Source organism: Sesamum indicum, linkage group LG3 (assembly GCF_000512975.1).
Source record: "Sesamum indicum cultivar Zhongzhi No. 13 linkage group LG3, S_indicum_v1.0, whole genome shotgun sequence".
NCBI lineage: Eukaryota > Viridiplantae > Streptophyta > Magnoliopsida > Lamiales > Pedaliaceae > Sesamum > Sesamum indicum.
The window spans coordinates 24,314,049-24,331,854 of record NC_026147.1 but is presented as its reverse complement, the minus strand read 5'-3'; the positions used below and the strand labels follow the sequence as shown (position 1 = coordinate 24,331,854).

The 17,806-nt window shown below is 37.5% G+C and overlaps 3 protein-coding genes across 4 annotated transcripts; 1 reads left to right on the top strand and 2 right to left on the bottom strand.

The window, feature by feature from the left end:
• Positions 314–4,490, bottom strand: LOC105159461 (probable L-ascorbate peroxidase 6, chloroplastic). 2 transcript variants are annotated; one of them, XM_011076539.2, is made up of 11 exons: positions 4,228–4,490; positions 4,000–4,146; positions 3,311–3,431; positions 3,140–3,240; positions 2,962–3,049; positions 2,259–2,326; positions 2,091–2,177; positions 1,221–1,295; positions 1,050–1,127; positions 861–965; positions 314–613 (listed from the first exon to the last, which is right to left on the bottom strand). In XM_011076539.2, exons 1-11 carry the CDS (start codon positions 4,405–4,407, stop codon positions 599–601), a joined length of 1,065 nt encoding a protein of 354 aa, XP_011074841.1. In that variant the 5' UTR covers positions 4,408–4,490; the 3' UTR covers positions 314–598. The 2 variants fall into 2 exon arrangements, with proteins under 2 accessions (XP_011074841.1, XP_011074839.1); XM_011076537.2 differs by having other exon boundaries at positions 4,000–4,149; positions 4,228–4,488.
• On the bottom strand, positions 4,956–7,884 carry LOC105159460 (protein YIF1B-like). Its single transcript, XM_011076536.1, has 5 exons — positions 7,733–7,884; positions 6,762–6,952; positions 6,460–6,558; positions 6,188–6,339; positions 4,956–5,517 (listed from the first exon to the last, which is right to left on the bottom strand). The coding sequence occupies exons 2-5, from the start codon at positions 6,927–6,929 to the stop codon at positions 5,130–5,132; spliced, it is 807 nt and encodes a 268-aa protein (XP_011074838.1). The 5' UTR covers positions 6,930–6,952; positions 7,733–7,884; the 3' UTR covers positions 4,956–5,129.
• On the top strand, positions 9,099–14,119 carry LOC105159459 (aldehyde dehydrogenase). The gene is made up of 9 exons (XM_011076535.2): positions 9,099–9,691; positions 11,022–11,090; positions 11,168–11,264; positions 11,475–11,681; positions 12,280–12,500; positions 12,591–12,763; positions 12,858–12,948; positions 13,338–13,487; positions 13,668–14,119. The coding sequence occupies exons 1-9, from the start codon at positions 9,500–9,502 to the stop codon at positions 13,896–13,898; spliced, it is 1,431 nt and encodes a 476-aa protein (XP_011074837.1). The 5' UTR covers positions 9,099–9,499; the 3' UTR covers positions 13,899–14,119.

Here is a 17,806-nt window from a genome sequence, read left to right as displayed (position 1 = left end):
CACATGAATCATCAAGCTGGTTAACTCAAAATAAGCCTCTGTTGGTTGGGGTAAGTCGGCCATCCAAACTCAGGGGGATGCCTATGGCCCACTTCTTTTTTGCCCCAATTTGGAAAGTTAAACTACCAAGAAGGGTAATGGCTGTTGAGCTTTGATTTTATATCAAATCTGGCAAGCAAATATATCTGCATTCAACTATCCATGAACTACCTGTGTAGCTGTTAACCTAATCCCAATACAAATGAGCTTTATTTTGAATACCGAGTGTGTCTATTTTGGTAGATAACCAGAATACGGCCCTTTGATCAGCTTAACTTCTTTGCTAGTAGCAAAGATGTATAATAACTAAAGCTTCATGAACTTATTCTTCTTTCTTCACTAAAACATCAAAGATCTAAATTTGTTGTTCCCACAAATTTGTAATATAGCTTGAACACCAGTGTTCTCGTTAACAGCACACAAAAAGAAATAGTCTAGTCCTGCAGGCTGCAAACCTTTAATGTATAAAAGAAGCAAAATAAGCTCTCAGCTGTCAAGAACTACAACCTTTCCCGTGGAGTAATTGGCTGCCACAAAATTTTAAGGTAGATTCTTGCATCTATATGGAGAAACCCTGCAGAAATATTTATAAGTTTAGAAAGTAATCAGACTACAATGATAAATTTCAAACGAATCTGAAGGCATGAGTGAAAGGGTGATATATTTGGGTATATATTTGGGTGAATTGACCGAAAAGGAGGTTGAAACAAATAAAGTTTGTGAAAGCAAATTAAAGCTCGTTTGTGAGTTTTATTGGACTCTAAAATGATGTATTAGCGACAAAAGACAAAACTAGAAAGCAAAAGAAATGGGATAAATACCTCAGGAGGGTCAAATTTAGCTCCAAGATTGCTAAGCTTAGCATGAGCTTCCGCATAATCTCTGAAAAATGCATCTTGATCTACAGCATATTTCTCGGCGTATTCCTGCATAAACGTAATTTGAAGAATCAGAAGAGGCATAAAATATAAAGAAAATTCATGAGATGACGTTCTTTTATCTAATTTTACCTTGAAAGAAGGATCTTCAAAAAGAACAGCATCGGTAGGTAAAACCAATAGATCTTCATCCCTTCTTTCTTTAATATCCTACAAATTGTAATCAATTATGCATAAGAGCAGGAGGTCGGTAGCTTCGGTTGGAAAAATCAAAAAATGAAAATAGATATCATCATTTTGCACCTTAAAGTAGGAATTATCAAATTTCAGCCACTGCACTGTCCATGATTGCCCTCCAGGGGCCCCTGGTCCATCTTTCTGCCATAAAAAAGAATAGCAGCTTAATATCCACATAAAAATAAGCTATCTTGGGTATTCATGGCTAAGAGTATTAGCAAAGGCTGCTAGCAAAAAGCAGATCATGTGAATGCCAATTAAAGAAGCAAAAATAAAAACACAAAAAGAAAAAAATAAATAAAGATAACATAGCAACACCGACAGGCCTCATCACATGTTTTTGTGATCCCCATTACATGGATCAATCTTCATCCCACTTACATGGATCAATCTTCATCCCACTTATCTAGATCAGAGGCTACTTCTGTTTGTCCCATGGTTAACCAGTACGTGAAGTGACTAATGACCTTTGGATGTATCCAAAAAGAATTCGGTGTAGCTCCCATTTCAGTACTTATAGCTTTAATGAAATCATTGATATGACGATCTTATATTTTAATTCTAGTTTAGTATGAAAACTTATCAAATACCTCATCCTGCTCGTTTTTTTCGTCCATATCATTGTTTCTTAATCACTCAATTCACCTTATCTCAGTGTTTTGTATCCTCAAATATCCACTGCCTCTATATCACTTGTAGCTTGACTAAGTTTATGCTCTGCATATCGACTTAATCTGACTAAGTAGCAGCATTTTGTTCAAGGTGAAATAGCCAAATGACAGAACGACCTTATACTTTACTTCTTCCAGGTCTATTCCACAAGCATTAGCTTCATCATCATATAAGGCAGGTGCAGCATTTAAAATTCTAACACTAGAGCACGCAATGACCAACAGATAACAGGTAAACTATCAAATCAATTGTGCTGTTTTCTACCGTATATTTGGTCTCTGGCTTGCCCCATCCACTACGATCTGGCCTGGACCTTCCAAGAGTGTGTGCACCAGAGAGAGCAACTATTTCCTGAACAGCAGAAAGTTCATCAACAAGATATTTATAACCAATCAATGACAAATATTAGGTTAAATTAGAACGACCAATTACCTTATCATTCAGTCCCATCCGGTAGAAGACATCACGTAAATGAGCAGCAGGGGAAGGGGGGCCAGCATCTAAATAATGGATAATGTCAGTAGCTAACTTTGAACAGGACATAGGGAAAAATTGCATCCATAGGTTCTTGTATAAGAACAAAGAAATTATAGTACACATCTTGGAGATACATGACGCTGTATAATAGGAAAATCCAATTATCCAAACAACATAAATTATGACATTAGAGAACAAGTGTCTCGTGTAATTATTAACTGCCATATAACAAAGATAAAATTTATTCAAATAAGATGTCTCAAGGACGAAGCAAAGAATTTACTCGTCTGCTAAATATGGATAGGTGTTCTATTTACAAATGCAAAACTCCCTATGTGGACCCAAAATATGCTGGCAAAAAAGCCGACCTGATCTCCTCTCTACATTTGGAAGTTTCATGATCGAAGTGCTGCTGCAGATACTTTATTAGTTTTATTTGGATATTACCTATATAACAATTTCAATATTTTCTGAAAATTCATATCCTACAGTCTACTCTGGGACCTCGCTTATGTGAAAACATCAACCTTTCATGGCTACCAAACAAGATTCACGGGACTAGACTCTGACATGACATCACCAAATGTTTATATCCCATGCATAACAATGTTCATTCTTCTAGAAATGCATAAAATAAGATTTGCTACAGTTGTTTTACCAGGTAGCCTCCCTTCTTCTGGGCATTGTTCAGGTCCAGAGACATCCACTCTTCCATATTTCATAGGGATTTTTGGGCCTCCAGCTTCCTGCAATTTTAAATGTATCATAAATCATTGTTCAATACTTCAATTAAGTTTTCTCTATAAGATAAGATTCAACCTAAAATGAGGGATAACCTCTATAGCAGTAGCACTGGCCAACTGAAATAAGTCAGCATATGTAACGTTAGAATACTTGTCCTTGATGGCCTGAAGAAGTTTGAGAGCATTAACTAGCCCTGTACAACCCAAACTGTCAGGCAAAATACTATCGAACAAGAAACACAACTCAAAAGGCGAATAGCTCACCAGCATTTGCTCCATGTTTCAGTTCAACTTCAAATCTTAAACTTCCATTAGCACCACCTCTTTGTGGCCACTCCTCAATATTCTTGTTATATGTACCAGCATCATGCCATCCCAGCCGGACCTATACAATAATGCTTATAAATCAAAATGCTTGCAAATCTTAATATTAGTTTTACATAATAACTGTAGTCCACAAATCAAGAGTATCACTTAAAATTTGTTTGATTCCATTGATGAAACAAGAGTCATACAGCTGAATAAACCATTGTTACTATGAAGATAATTCTTAGTAGGAGATTCATTTCTACATTGACTAATCACATTACAGGAATAACTCTAATCTCTCCTTTCTTGGGAATGTCAAATGTTAAAAAAATTCATTTAACTTGCACCTCATATTCCAATTTCACCCAGTAAATCTGAAAACATTTTCTTCATTTTCTGCCTAAAATAAATGGCTATTACCAGAACGTAAACTAAACCCCTTTAAACTTTGGACTCGAAGACAGCAAAAGGGTTAATCTATAAGAAAGAAAAGCAATCTCCGACAACTAATGAGCAAAAAGCATATAAAAGACATCCTCTAACGATTTATTCAACCGATCGAGTAGACTCAGCCGTCAACAATCATCTTATTCGTAATCTTTAGGAAAAAGGAGGAGGAAACGAGTGAAAACAATAAAAATTACCAAAATAGGGTGACAGAACTTCGTCTTGAGAAGCTCTTTGATATCCTCTCTGGCAACTTTCAGCTCTTCAGGGTCCGACGCAAAGCATTTGGGTGACGACGCCGTCGAATACCCAATCCTCGAACTAGGTAATCGTTGCAGAGCGCTCTTCTAAAAGAGAGAAGAAAACCACAAGAACTAAGTAAAATGCATGAATCAAAAACATTGATATCGAGCGACTCCGTGTACCTGAGCAAGAAAGAGGGGTGAGAAAAGAGAGGAGGATCCGAGGGATTTGAGCTCCAGAGGAGAACGGAAGCAGAGCTTGGCGACGGCAGCGTTGGCGGAAGGCAGGAAGCGAGGGGCGATTCTGGCGGCGGAGACAGAAGCCATAGCTGATGGAGTTGCGAGTGTCAGACGATCAGCCATTGGCTATTTTCCCCTCGGGTATAGGGAGTCCGCGTTGAGCGTCGTGCTTGGCGGAAGGAACCTCTCCAGTTTCGTTCTCCTCAAGTTTTATCAAGTCAAAACCCCAGAAAAAAAATTAAAAAATAATTATCTTAGACTTTTGTACCCCCTCTTTTTCCGCAAGAAAAGGTTGAAAAGTAATTATCTTAGACTTTTCTTTTCCTCTCCTGTTCCTTCGTTAAAAAATTCGGTTATACTCATAAAAATCCTGTGAATGTTTGATCTTGCAAGAAATGACAATTTGCTATTCACAGGTAAAAAAAACAGGAAATTCAATTTACTTTAAAGAGAAAGAGTCAGATGTTAGATTTCACGACGTTGGGCATAAAATGGCTTCACCGGACCAAGTGAGACGATCAGGTCATGTCGCAATGTTACAACTAGATTCCAAGACCAACTACACCTGCTGCTTTGTTTCTTTCTGTTCCCAAGTGCGCAGATATTGACAATGGCACGGTGTCAATGTCCGACAACTATCAAGATTCATTTCCTTTACTTCTGTCAATGACTTTAGTGTTAAAAGCATGTATATTATCCTGGAAATTGGAAAATACATCTGCTTAGATTGTAATGTAAGGACAGCAATTCAGAAGACTATGAACAAATTAATGAGATAGCCAAAAACTAGTTCTTCAGACCGTCACATTTTGAATTCCTTCACTGCAACTTGAAATGCATACAGTTTAGAAGAGCCAATTAAGACTAATGTTGCCGAGCCAAATGAGGAGTGGAAATTGCGCCAAGGCAATGAAGAGCAGCAGATAATGATGCCTGCTTGAATCGTAACTCCTCACTTCTGCAAAAAGAACTCGCTTCATTGTCTTCACCAAGAAAACTCCCATGCACAGGCACGTCCACGGCAACAGAAAGTAGTACGCATAGCCCCAAAATATTTTTCCCAAGACAGCTAGAGACAATCCCGTGAAGGTGTATCCGGCATATGCCACGATGTCTAGCAAAGGTGCCTCTCCACTACCCAAGGAGAACAATGTCATTTTCAGCAGAGCAACTTGAAAAGTCCAGCCTACCAGCCCCTTGACAAACAGCCAGTTTAGAGCTTCGGGGCTAAACCTGGCAAGCAATGTAGAACTATTAGACCAAACGAAGCAAAACTATTCTAACAATACGCAGCAGGCAAAACCGGAGAAAAGTATAGACAACAGCGGAAACTATATTCACAGAGTCATGCATAGAGAGAGGAAAAATTAAAGATGGCATGTAAAAGTCGGAGAGAGACCAGTTGGGAAAAAGAGTTAGGATGACCACATCTCATCACTCAGCCTCTGATCTAATTATTTAATCTCATTTACCAAGAAGTTTCATGTGATTACACAAAGGAAGATTACGGCGACAAATAGTCTTCTAGAAGAAAATTGACACTTCTAATAACTCCGAGACTGAGTTCAAATCTTAAATGTATTTACATATATAATGTTTGCTTTAGAGTTTAGAGGAATAAGATGAAAGCATACAGGGGAAAAAACAGGGAATTATACTATCAAGAACAAAATTCAGGACAGTCATTAAAGATTACTCGCCTCAAACATCACTAGGAAGACATCAAGGAAGGTATAGGTAATTTGACAGACATACACCTTAGATAAAGAAGAGAATGAAGGAACATTGTCAAAATATTCCACCATAAGTTGCAAAACAAATTTTCCATCATAATTCAGCCACGAACAGATGAACTCAATTCTTAAAATATACTATGCTAAGAACCAATAAATATGAAGCTTACTTTCCATGAAGACCTAATGATAAGCCAGCAAGAACCACATATGTACCAAATGCCATGAAAGGAATGTACAAGTCTGGAGCATTTATATCATAAATAGGGGGCTTGTAGGAGAGCCTGCCACCGACTGGTTCACTGATTCTTGTCCAATGGCCCTGATGGAGATTAAAAAGCAAGAGAACATACTAGTCTTAAAGGAACACCATAACCACCAAGAAACAGAAACAACTAAAAATAAGTGAACCAAAAATTATTATAGAGGATCAAGATGTTACCCTGTGCAGAAACGGGAAAAGAACAACCTTCAATTTATTCTTCACATAATGGTCATTAACTTGGAAATAGTATTGAGGGTCAGAAAAGTATCTGCTGATCTGTTTGCAAAACAATTAAATAATAAAAGAAATGAGAAATTATTACCAAAACTTTAAATCCACGTGAAAATAACTATGAAGTTCTCTCTCATCAGCATGATGTAGAACTATTGATGTTCGAGGCACTGGGAAATTTAGCTAGAGCCCTCAAGAGCTTAAGATAGAGAAATTCTATTAGAGCCTCAGGCCACATAAGCTCTTACATTGCTTTGTACATATTCAGAGCTCGATCCTAAAATTTTCTCTCCATAAGCACCCAGTCCACCTTTAATGAATCCTGAACTTGCACCATAGAATGCATTCCCAAAAGGATTTGCCTGTGTGTTGGGTGGCCCAGGCACCCGAGGTTGTGCTCCAAGATTATCATACATCTTCCTGTAGAATCAAGTAAAATCTGCAAGGGCAAGAAGCATGCAATGAGGGAAGAGGTATCCATGAAGCAAGAAGGAAGACAAACTTAAACAACAATGATAAAATGCGAAAAACTCTATCAAGCAACCATAAAACTCACATATTTCCCATAAGGTTATAATCCAAAAACACCTTTCATATTTAATAATTCAGTCTTATGGTCTAATAAAGCTGACTCTACTAGCATCATTTAATATATTGATGTCAGCAGTATCATTTCAGCATAAACAAAATGCTAGTTCAGATCTGACATGATAACCTTACAGTACAGCATAAACATTATGTTGAGGACTCGAGTTTGATACAATTCTACACTTAATCCACTTGCAGCCTAGTCGAAAACCCAATACTGCCAGTAGAATTAAGAACTATACTTTCTTCGTCTCGAAGTTAACTATAACAAACTGAAATACTTACAAATAAAAGTTCAGGATTGTCGAGAAGCCTAATGGAATTAATATCAACGCAAAAACTAAATTTTCCCTTTTCATCTAAAACAACATTTCAGATCAACATGGACATATCCATGATCTCGACATCCATATACATTCTCAGATGCATAAAGTATTGAAAACTAAGCAGTCCCCCTACAGTATTCAACACACAGTAACTACTAAAGGGATCAAATTCCACATAAAAGCAATTCCCAAATCAGGGTCCGCGGCAATACGACCCGGATCCATACCGGTGTTTCAAACGAATAGTTTCTCGAAGAGAAAAAGGTAATTAAGAGTTAAAAAGAAAAAGTAAGCAAGAAGCATACCGTTGCGTAGCTGGAAGAATTCGTCGCCGGCGGTGAGGAGAAATGGAAACCGCAGTGTCTCAATGGGTTTTCAAGAAATTTCACAGTGGCTTGGGCTGTTTCAATTCTTCAAAGATAAATACAGTGAGCTGGAGTTTAAATTTTTTGGGCCACAGCTCATCCATGAACAGATATAGCGTTTGGGCCTTGGAGTTTTGAGTGGGGGAAAAGGCAATCATTCCATATGAACGAAAAGAAGAAAAAGGGAAACACATCATTCCAGGCCCAGCCCATATCCCAACCCACACAATGTCAAATCCGTCCTATTTTATGATAATGATGGGAATTTAGAATCTAGTCTTACAATAGGACAAAATGTCCAAGTCAAAAGTTGTCACCTTGTCTCCTATATAATATTGCAATTTGGCTAATGTGGTTGTACATATACGTGCATGTGTTGTTGGTAAGGTAGAGTGTAGCTAACATCTCCTGCAAGGGGTTTGAGTTTTTCAAGAAATTTGGCAAGTTGCCCCAACCTTTGTCTTCCAAGTAAAAACACCCTTATTTCTTCCAACTCGCAACCAATCTCCCAATTAGTCAAATTGGGTGTCAAATCTCATAACTTGTGTGATCCATAATTAGGAAGAAAAATGTAGAATTGAGTTGAGCAGTACAAATTTATAATAGCTATAGTGCATGGGCGAATGAGTTTGCAATCACCCTTTCATCATCCAACTTCCAACTTCCAACTTCAACACTGGTCCACCAAAAACAGGGTCTCAAAATTTTATCCAATCCACCCATTAATTCATTGACAAATAGAATATGAATAAGCTAAGGTATTACTGTATTATAAATAGATTTTGACATATACTTAAAAGTGGGGATTTGGTTAAACTGATTTTCGGATATAACCTAACAATATTCAATTACACTTAGTGTGCAATGAGCAACAATATATGATTGAGTGCACGATACTCTTTTTTTTGTTAGGTAAACAAAACAAACTATAACCGACAACATGTCCATATTATTAGCTTTGAAACAACTCCATGCTAAAGTCCAATTTTTGATGGGATTCCAATCTGCAACAACAAATTTGCTTTTCTAATTAAGACTGAAAAGTTAATTGAATTATTCAATACGCCAAAATTCATTTGACTTAACAAATAAAATTCGAATAGAATCTTTTGTTTATAAAGTTTTTAAATTTGATTTGATTAGCAAAGAAATTTTTTAATATATTAAAGTACTTGAATTCGACTAATATTTGATTTGATTAAAAATTTGTTTAAACTTAATGAAACTAATAACTAATTAAAATCAAATTAACATCAATTTAAATAATAATGTATTTGATTTGAGGGAAATCCTGCACATTTGGAATTAGGAATATAGATAAGGCGTGAGGATGATTGATGAGGGAGTGAGTACGAAACGGCGAAACCTGCGAGGTGGAGTATAAAGCGCGTGTGGAGATATTTGATTCTGCTTATCCACGTAGAAAAGTTTATCGATCCTCACGAATCATTGTGGACAAATCGATGCGATATTTCTTCTTCAAATCAGCAATCTATGCAATTCTGCTGCAGGTCATCGCCTAAACCAGCCTAAACCCATCAACCTCTCGGGAAACACACAGAAAAATACACACGTATACTGACAAACACACACACGTATATAACATATATATATATATAGAGAGAGAGAGATAGATAGATAGATAGGTAAAGCCGCAGGTGATAATCTCCGTTTTCCAGAAGTGGGGTTTCGGAGTTTGTTGGAAAGATGGCGGTGGGTGTGGAAGAAGTGGTGAAGGAGTTGAGATCCACATACACTAGCGGGAAGACCAAAACTCTTGAGTGGCGAGCTTCGCAGTTGAAAGCAATTATCAGGATAGCAACTCACCACGAGAATGAAATAGTCGAAGCTTTACGTTCTGATCTTAAAAAACCAGAACTTGAATCTTTTGTCCATGAGGTCGGGTCAAATCATTTGACTTTTTTAAATCTTTTTCTACTGAATGATTTTTCTATGTACGCTCTTGATTTTAAATGCTTTTATGCTCTCGTTTATGCCTTCTCTTATTTGCCAACCGCTGCAACCTGTGATTGCGTCTTTCTGAGTTCTTATGCTGTGTGCTTGTGTGTGTTTCTCTTTATAAATAGCATTGGTCAACGAATTTGTCTTCTTCTGTGCATTCAATGCATCGTGCTCATTAATGGCGGAAAAGATAATTCTGGGTTGCTCTTATTTTTGTTTGATCTTAGTGAAATTTTAGGCTCCACTCCCAAAACTCAAAAAGGGATCTAGATGCTGTCGTATGCAAATTAAATTCCTTTTGTTCTTTTGTTTTCCTTTTCTGGAGAGATCGTTCTTAAAATTATCATTAGTGTTGAATTGTTGTTGGTTCAGTCCGAAACACACTTGTACTCAGGTTTTGGCAAGTAAAGAATTTATGGGAAGCAGACAGCTGGTTGCATATTTTCATTTCTACCTCCTGCTACAAAGCTTGTACACTGGTCTGCTGGGATGAGGGATGTGTGACATTTTCATTTATGACAAGGTTTATCCCGTGCATGTCTGACTAATTCTCTAATGAATGTGTGGCTATTGGCTATTAATGGATTTGACTGGACTTTAGTTTGCATTAAATGGCTTAGACCATGGAACTCTTTGTTCATCAAATAAACCCCCTTTTGGTTGGACTTAATGGCCAAACTGCTGAAGAGCATGACAGGGCCTGCCCAAGAATCTTTAGGCTATGATATGATATGCTTTTTCAGTTGTGTAACTTTACATAATTATGCACAAAATTTGATTAATGTATCTGTGAGATGTCTCTGCATATGACCTAATTCATAGTTTGCAGCAGATGCAGCTAAAAAAGTAAAGCTATTTACAAATAGGGATATTCTTAGAAAAACCGAAGACGAGAATTACTTCATTAATACCCTAAAAAATAGAATAGCTATTGGAACAAAATCCCCTTCCTTGGGTGGAATGACCAGCAAAGTGGACAATCAGCTGAATCATTTCTAGACTTAGAACTGATGTAAGTGGCTTTGGCTTCAGCATATAAGATGTCCTGCTTAATAATAGGAGATGCTTACTGAATATTATATTATTCTAGAGATTCTTAGGAATTCTTTTGTTTTTTGAATTATGAAAAGAAATTATCACATAATTGAAACTTGGTAGGACCTGCTATTCTGTATCTCCAAATTCAGTTGAAATGCCTTGTGGTCTTCTCTGTGTTTTCCCTGTTTTCTCTTAATATATTCTTCAAACATTATCTTTTCTGATGTAGATATGCGCAGTATTATCAGCATGCAAATTGGCGTTGAAGGAATTACATCGGTGGATGAAACCGCAAAAAGTAAACTGACATTTGACTAAAAGCTTAGAAGTTTTACAATGAATAAATTTCATGATGCTGAATTTGTATTATTGCAGGTGAAAACCTCAATGACCACTTTTCCTGCATCGGGTGAAATAGTGCCAGAACCGCTGGGTGTTGTATTAGTTATATCAACTTGGAACTATCCTTTTTGTATGTTTATCCTAGTCCTCGCTTCTGAGCATGTTCATGTGTTAATTTCTTTACCGATATTCAGAATTATTTAACATTACACCTTTTCTTTATGTTGATGAACTGACTGGCTTGTTAGTTGTTGCTTTGAGCACAACTTCCGCGGACGCTCATAAACTGCTGTCTTTTGCCCTTTTGTCTTTCTCCACATCTTATTCCGTTCCCATACAGTGTTATCACTCGAACCAGTCATCGGAGCTATTGCAGCTGGTAATGTGGTAGTGTTGAAGCCATCAGAAGTTGCTCCTGCCACATCATCAGTCCTTTCAAAACTTCTTGGGGAGTATATGGACACTACAGCAGTGAAAGTTATTGAGGGTGCCGTGCCTGAAACCACTGCATTACTAGAACAAAAATGGGATAAGATATTTTACACTGGTATGGGAAAAGTAAACTATAAATGCATTTTCTGTTCCATGATAATCTATAGATAGTCATCTAGGAGTTGATAATTTTATAGCAATGTATATCAAACAGGGGCTAAAGAAACTTTATTATGCTTCAGCAGTTCATCTTTGTGCTTTAGAAAGTTAATACCGTCCTTTTATGGAAGATGCATGGAGAGGTTTACTCTGAATCTGTTTAGTATGGGTTGAGATGTATCAATAAAGTTTTTGGTCCCTAGGGTTTCATTCTTCTCTGAAATTTTCTTTTTATCTGTCTTTCTCTGAACATAATAACTTGATGCCTGAAACAGTTTCTCTGTATGTGTGTTAATAATTAGAAGTGCCTTCTTATAGCACATAGTATACTGACAGTTCTACAGAAAATCAACTATTTGTTGAATTTGTTTTCTTTAAGTTTTTCCACTCCTCCTCGATATGAAATACTTATTGTTTTCCAAGATAGCTTGTCTCTACTTTTGTTATTGAAATGTTATTGATGTAAGAAACTAATTGTCAAGCATTTTTAACTCAACTACATAACCAATAGCACTGTTCTGGTCTTTGTTTATATCGGGTATGAAACTTTTCAGGTAGTGGCAAGGTGGGACGAATTATATTAGCTGCTGCTGCTAAGCATCTTACACCTGTGGTTTTGGAGCTTGGTGGGAAATGCCCTGTGGTGGTTGATGCAAACATCAACCTGAAGGTTGCCGCTAGACGTATAATTTCAGGCAAGTGGGGATGCAACAGTGGGCAAACCTGTGTTTCCCCTGACTATGTGATAACCACAAAAGAGTACGCTTCAAAACTGGTGAGGAATCCCATCTGATTGAAGAGCCATATTTTGTATATGAGCAAAAGTTTAGCTCATCTGTTATGTCAAATTCGGACATGATTTCAGGTAGATGTTCTTTCAGCTGAACTTGAGAATTTCTATGGAAAGGACCCTCTTCAATCAAAGGACTTGTCAAGTATCATAAATGCTCATCATTTTGACCGTGTGACAAAGTTATTGGACGATGAGAAGGTTTCTGGTAAGATTGTTTTTGGCGGTCAACAGGATAAAACCAATCTGTGAGTTCCAAACCCTGTTTTATTTCTTCTTCAACAATGACCTTCTGTTAGTAGAATCGACATCAACGTTCTTGTGTTTTCTTCCACTTTCCAGCAAGATTGCTCCCACTATTATATTGGATGTCCCAGATGATTCTCTGATCATGAATGAGGAGATTTTTGGTCCATTACTTCCGATTGTAACGGTAAAACTTAATAATCTTTTCTGCTAGATTTTTGCTTGAGCGAGCTCTAAATGAGATGCATCTGCTATCTTTTTCAAGCTTTGGATATATGTGTCTCAACATGGACATGATTAAGTTGTGAGTTAAAATCATCTTGAAAATAAATATTTCTTCACACGCACAATACAAATGATACAAACCCTTTGACCACCTAGCTCTTTGTATTGGACCCCATGATACACTACCAACAACTCATTGGAAGACAAACTTGTTAAAAGCAATGTGAACATGGAGTCGAACAGAAATTCTGTCGATATTTTTCTGCTAATCTTTGAGTTCGATTTAGCTCCGGACATATATTAGAGTAATTCATTTTGCTCCTTTTTTCTTCCTTGCCTCTTTCATGAAAGGTTAACAAAATCAAGGAATCTTTTGATGTAATAAATGCTAAAGGGAAGCCACTTGCTGCATATCTGTTTACAAATGACCAAAAGCTGAAGGCGGAGTTCATAGGAAGCGTCTCAGCTGGGGGTATTACCATTAACGATGTTGCTCTGCATGTAAGTCTTCCTTGATGTTTCTATTTTACCCACACTTTCTGAGTATCCTTTGTGGTCATGAAATGGGTTACATGGCTCTCGAATCTTCCTCGTACACCTGTTTAATGTCAACAAAATGGTCTTTCACCAAAATAATGATGCGCAAGACGTGGCAAGTACTAATGGACTTCTGGGGTCCAGTTTGCAGAGGCTGGGTTGCCATTTGGAGGGGTAGGGGAGAGCGGGATGGGAGCCTACCACGGGAAATTCTCATTCGATACTTTCAGCCACAAGAAGGCTGTCTTACAACGTGGTTTTGGTGGAGATGTGGCTGCAAGATACCCGCCATACGCTCCCTGGAAGCTGCAATTTCTTAAGGCACTTTTAAGAGGCAGTATACTTGGCGTCCTTCGAGCTTTGCTTGGTTGGTGAGATTTTACAAAGTAATTTGGCTAAGCCTGGACACTTACGCATACGAATGAATGCTTTTATTCACATGTAATAAATAAGCTTGATGTATAGTGTGGGTTTGTGCATTTACGAACAATTATTTCAGGATTAGCCGACGACCTATATACATTGTGGCTAAATTGGTGTAAATCTGTTTTCTCCGTTTGTTTTCAACTTTTCATTCTCATTGCTTCATTTCATTACGAACCACTTGTTTGAATATCAGTGTCTATTAATTACTTACCCATTTTGGTGCTTCATCAAGAAACAGTTGAGAGCATAGACAAATAAATTGAGATACATGCAATAATTAATTGGTTGAATTCAAGTGGTAACGACGTTGTTAACTGATGAACTAATATATAGTTGCCTGTGTATTAGATTTCTCTAACGTTATTAACAAGAGCTTTATCAGAGTGATGCAAATACTTAAACTAATGTAGAAATAAATATTAGAAATGGATGGAAGCAGTAGATCAAGAAATTAACGTCCAAGAACCCAACAGCAATCCCCAAACTCGTATATGTGCACGGGATTTTGGGTTCAACCCCCTTAAGTACGTAGTGATAAAGAATGAATTTGAAGTTGTTCTCCTCGTGCTGCTCTTTCTTTCTCATAGCACTTCTCTTCTTCTGAGCCCATAGATGGAAAATTTTGAAGCTCAGAAATTGAAGAGCCAGTTCTGACTTCTGAGAGTGACGATCCCACTCTCTTTTGGGATTCCAACTTCAAAATCTTTGAGTCATCGATCAAGATTTGCATGAAAAGATGTACATCAAAGCATTGGTTATGTACCTGCTGTTATGGATTGCAATTTGCAGGCAGGAATGTTTATCCTAAAGGGTGTGCCGCCGTTTTATCTTATTTCCTGAATTTGGCGGTGCAAGTTTATAATGAATGCTTTGCTGTTATGTTTTTGAAAACGGAGGTGGTGGGAATGAGATTAAGAAGACGATGAGAATTGCTGGAAATAGGAAATTTCATTAACTGCTGCCGAAAACATCACAACCAGCAATAAATAACTGAGAAAGACAATTCTTGAAAACAACCTACAACTAATTATTCAGTTATCCGTAGCTATTGCATCATTTTCATTGGGAGTGAGCAAATCTTGCAGCTGGCCTCCTTCAATTTCTCTTCTACCATGTGTTGATTTGAGGTAGTACAGGGGAGTACGTCAGCCTTCCCATCAGCTGGAATAATCCCCAACCATAATTCTGCAGATTTTGCCCAAACACTACCGTTCTTCTCAATTTGACAAACTCCAAAAGGCGTGTTTGCTTGCAAAAGCGTAACAGTTGATAATATTATGGATTTGTCAGGACATTAGTTTCCAATAAATCGCTTGGGCCAAGGAACTCTTTGTTGATCAAATTGTACTCCTTGTCTGTTGGACTTAATGACCAAACTGCTGAAGACCATTGCAGGACCTGGCCAAGAATCCTTAGTCTATGATATGATATGCTTTTTCACTTGTGTTTACCTCACATAATAATGAGTTTTCTCTGCAGACAACTGAGTTCATAGTTTGCAGCTGATGCAAGTGGAAAAGTAAAGCTAGTTACAAAATGGGATATTTCAAGAAAAAAATGAAGATGAAAAAGTTCATTAATACCCTAAACAATTAGGAAAAGCTGCTGGAACAAAGTTCCTATTCTTTGGGTGGAAATTAAATGACCAACAAAGGGGAGGATCACCTATGCTGAATCATTTCCAGACTGACAACAGGTGGTATTGGTTTCAGCATATAAGATGACCAATAAGATGCTTATTGAATATTCTATTATTCTGGAAATTTTTCGGCATTTTTTCTTGTTGACTTATTGTAAAAATTATCACATAATTTAGACTCGATAGGACCTGATGTGTTGGGCCTCAGAATTCTGTTGAAATGCCAGTTGGTCTTCTCAAGGTTGGGCGCATAAATCATATTCTGGTTACTCCTTTCCTCCAGTAAATCTGCATTTAGTACAGCATGCATTAGGTTTCTATTCTTATTTTCTTCTAGTTTTTTTGCCGCACGTTGTCTTTTCTGATGTAGATATGCGCAGTATCATCAGCATGCAAATTGGGGTTGAAGCAATTACATCGGTGGATGAAACCACAAAAGTGAATTGATAGTTGATTAAAAGCTTAAACTTTTTTAATGTCAATGATTGAATTAAATGTTGCTTATTGTACCGTTGCAGGTGAAAACCTCGACAACAACATTTCCTTCATGATCAGCTGAAATAGTGCAGAACCTTTGGGCGTTGTATTAGTTATATCAACTTGGAACTATCCCTTTTTTTATGCTCATACTAGTTCTTAGCCTGTTCATGTGTTAATTTGTTGACTTAAGTTAACGATGTTCCAATTTACGCATTTGCTTTATGTTGATGAACTGACTGGCTCATTGCTTTGAGCACAACTTCTACTACATTATTCACCTGACACTCAACTGCTATTTTTGTGCTCTTGTCTTCTTTGCCCATCATATTCCATTCCCTCAAGTGTAATCACTGGATCCCATCATGGAGCTATTGTAGCTGGTAATACTGTAGTGTTGTAGCCCTGCCACATCATCAGTCCTTTTGAAACTTCTCAGCGAGAACATGGATACGACAGCTGTTAGAGTTATTGAGGGTGCTGTGCCTGAAATCACTGCATTGTTAGAACAAAAATGGGATAAGATATTTTATACAGGTAGGTAAAGAGTAAACTATAATTGTTTCCATGATAATCTATACAAGGTCATCGAGGAGTTGATAATTTATGTCAAACAGGGAAAAGAAACTTTATTACGCTTCGCTAGTTCATCATTGTGGTTTAGGAAGTCAATACCTTTCTTTTAAAAAAGATGCATGAAGAGGTTTATTCTTCAAACTGTTCTCAGGTGTCCGAAGATTTTGGTCTTCTCTTGAGATTTTGTTTCTTCTTTTGTCTGTCTGAACAGAATAGCATGATGCCTCAAACAGTTTCTTTGCATAGTCTAGTTGACAGTTGTACAGAAAATCAACTATTCATGTTTATTCATTTTCTTTAAACTTTTGCACTCTTTGTTGAGACGAAATAATTACTTATTATAATCTCAGAGTAGCTGATCTTGAGCTACATCGTGTATGTAACTTTACAGGGAGTGGCTAGGTGGGACGAGTTGTATTAGCTGCTGCTGCTGCTGCAAAGTATCTTACACCTGTGGTTTTGGAGCTTGGTGGGAAATGTCCTGTGGTGGTTGATGTAAACATCGATCTAAAGGTTGTAGCTAGACGTATAATTGCAGGCAAGTGGGGATGCAACGGCGGGCAAGCCTGTATTTCCCCTACTATGTAATAACTACAAAAGAGTGTGCTTCAAATTAAAAGCTCAAGACGGAGTTGATAGGAAGCGTCTCAGCTGGGGTATTACCATTAAGGGCGTCGCTCTACATGTAAGCCTTTGTTGGTGTTCTTATTATAGCCAACTTTTCTGAGTGGTGATGAAATAAGTTCCATGGCTGTGATCCTCATACAGTACTTCTTTAATGTCAACAAAGTGGTCATGATCGTGCTGACATACTTGTGGGGTGCAGTTTGCAGTTAGCACAGGACGGAGTTGGGGAGAGAGGGATGGGAGCATATCATGAGAATGGGAAATTCTCATTCGATGCTTTCAGCCACAAGAAGGCAGTCTTTCGACATGGTTTTGGTGGAGAGGTGGCTGCTAGATACCCGCGCGTTATACACACCCTGGAAGCTGCAATTTCTTAAGGCAATGTAATTGGTGTTATTCGAGCTTTGCTTGGTTGGTGAGATTGTTTGGATGCATATGGATTAATAGTGTGATTCGTATATTTACGGACAATTATTTCAGGATTAGACAATCGACCACCTGTATACATACATTATTGTGGCTAAACTGATGTAGTTAG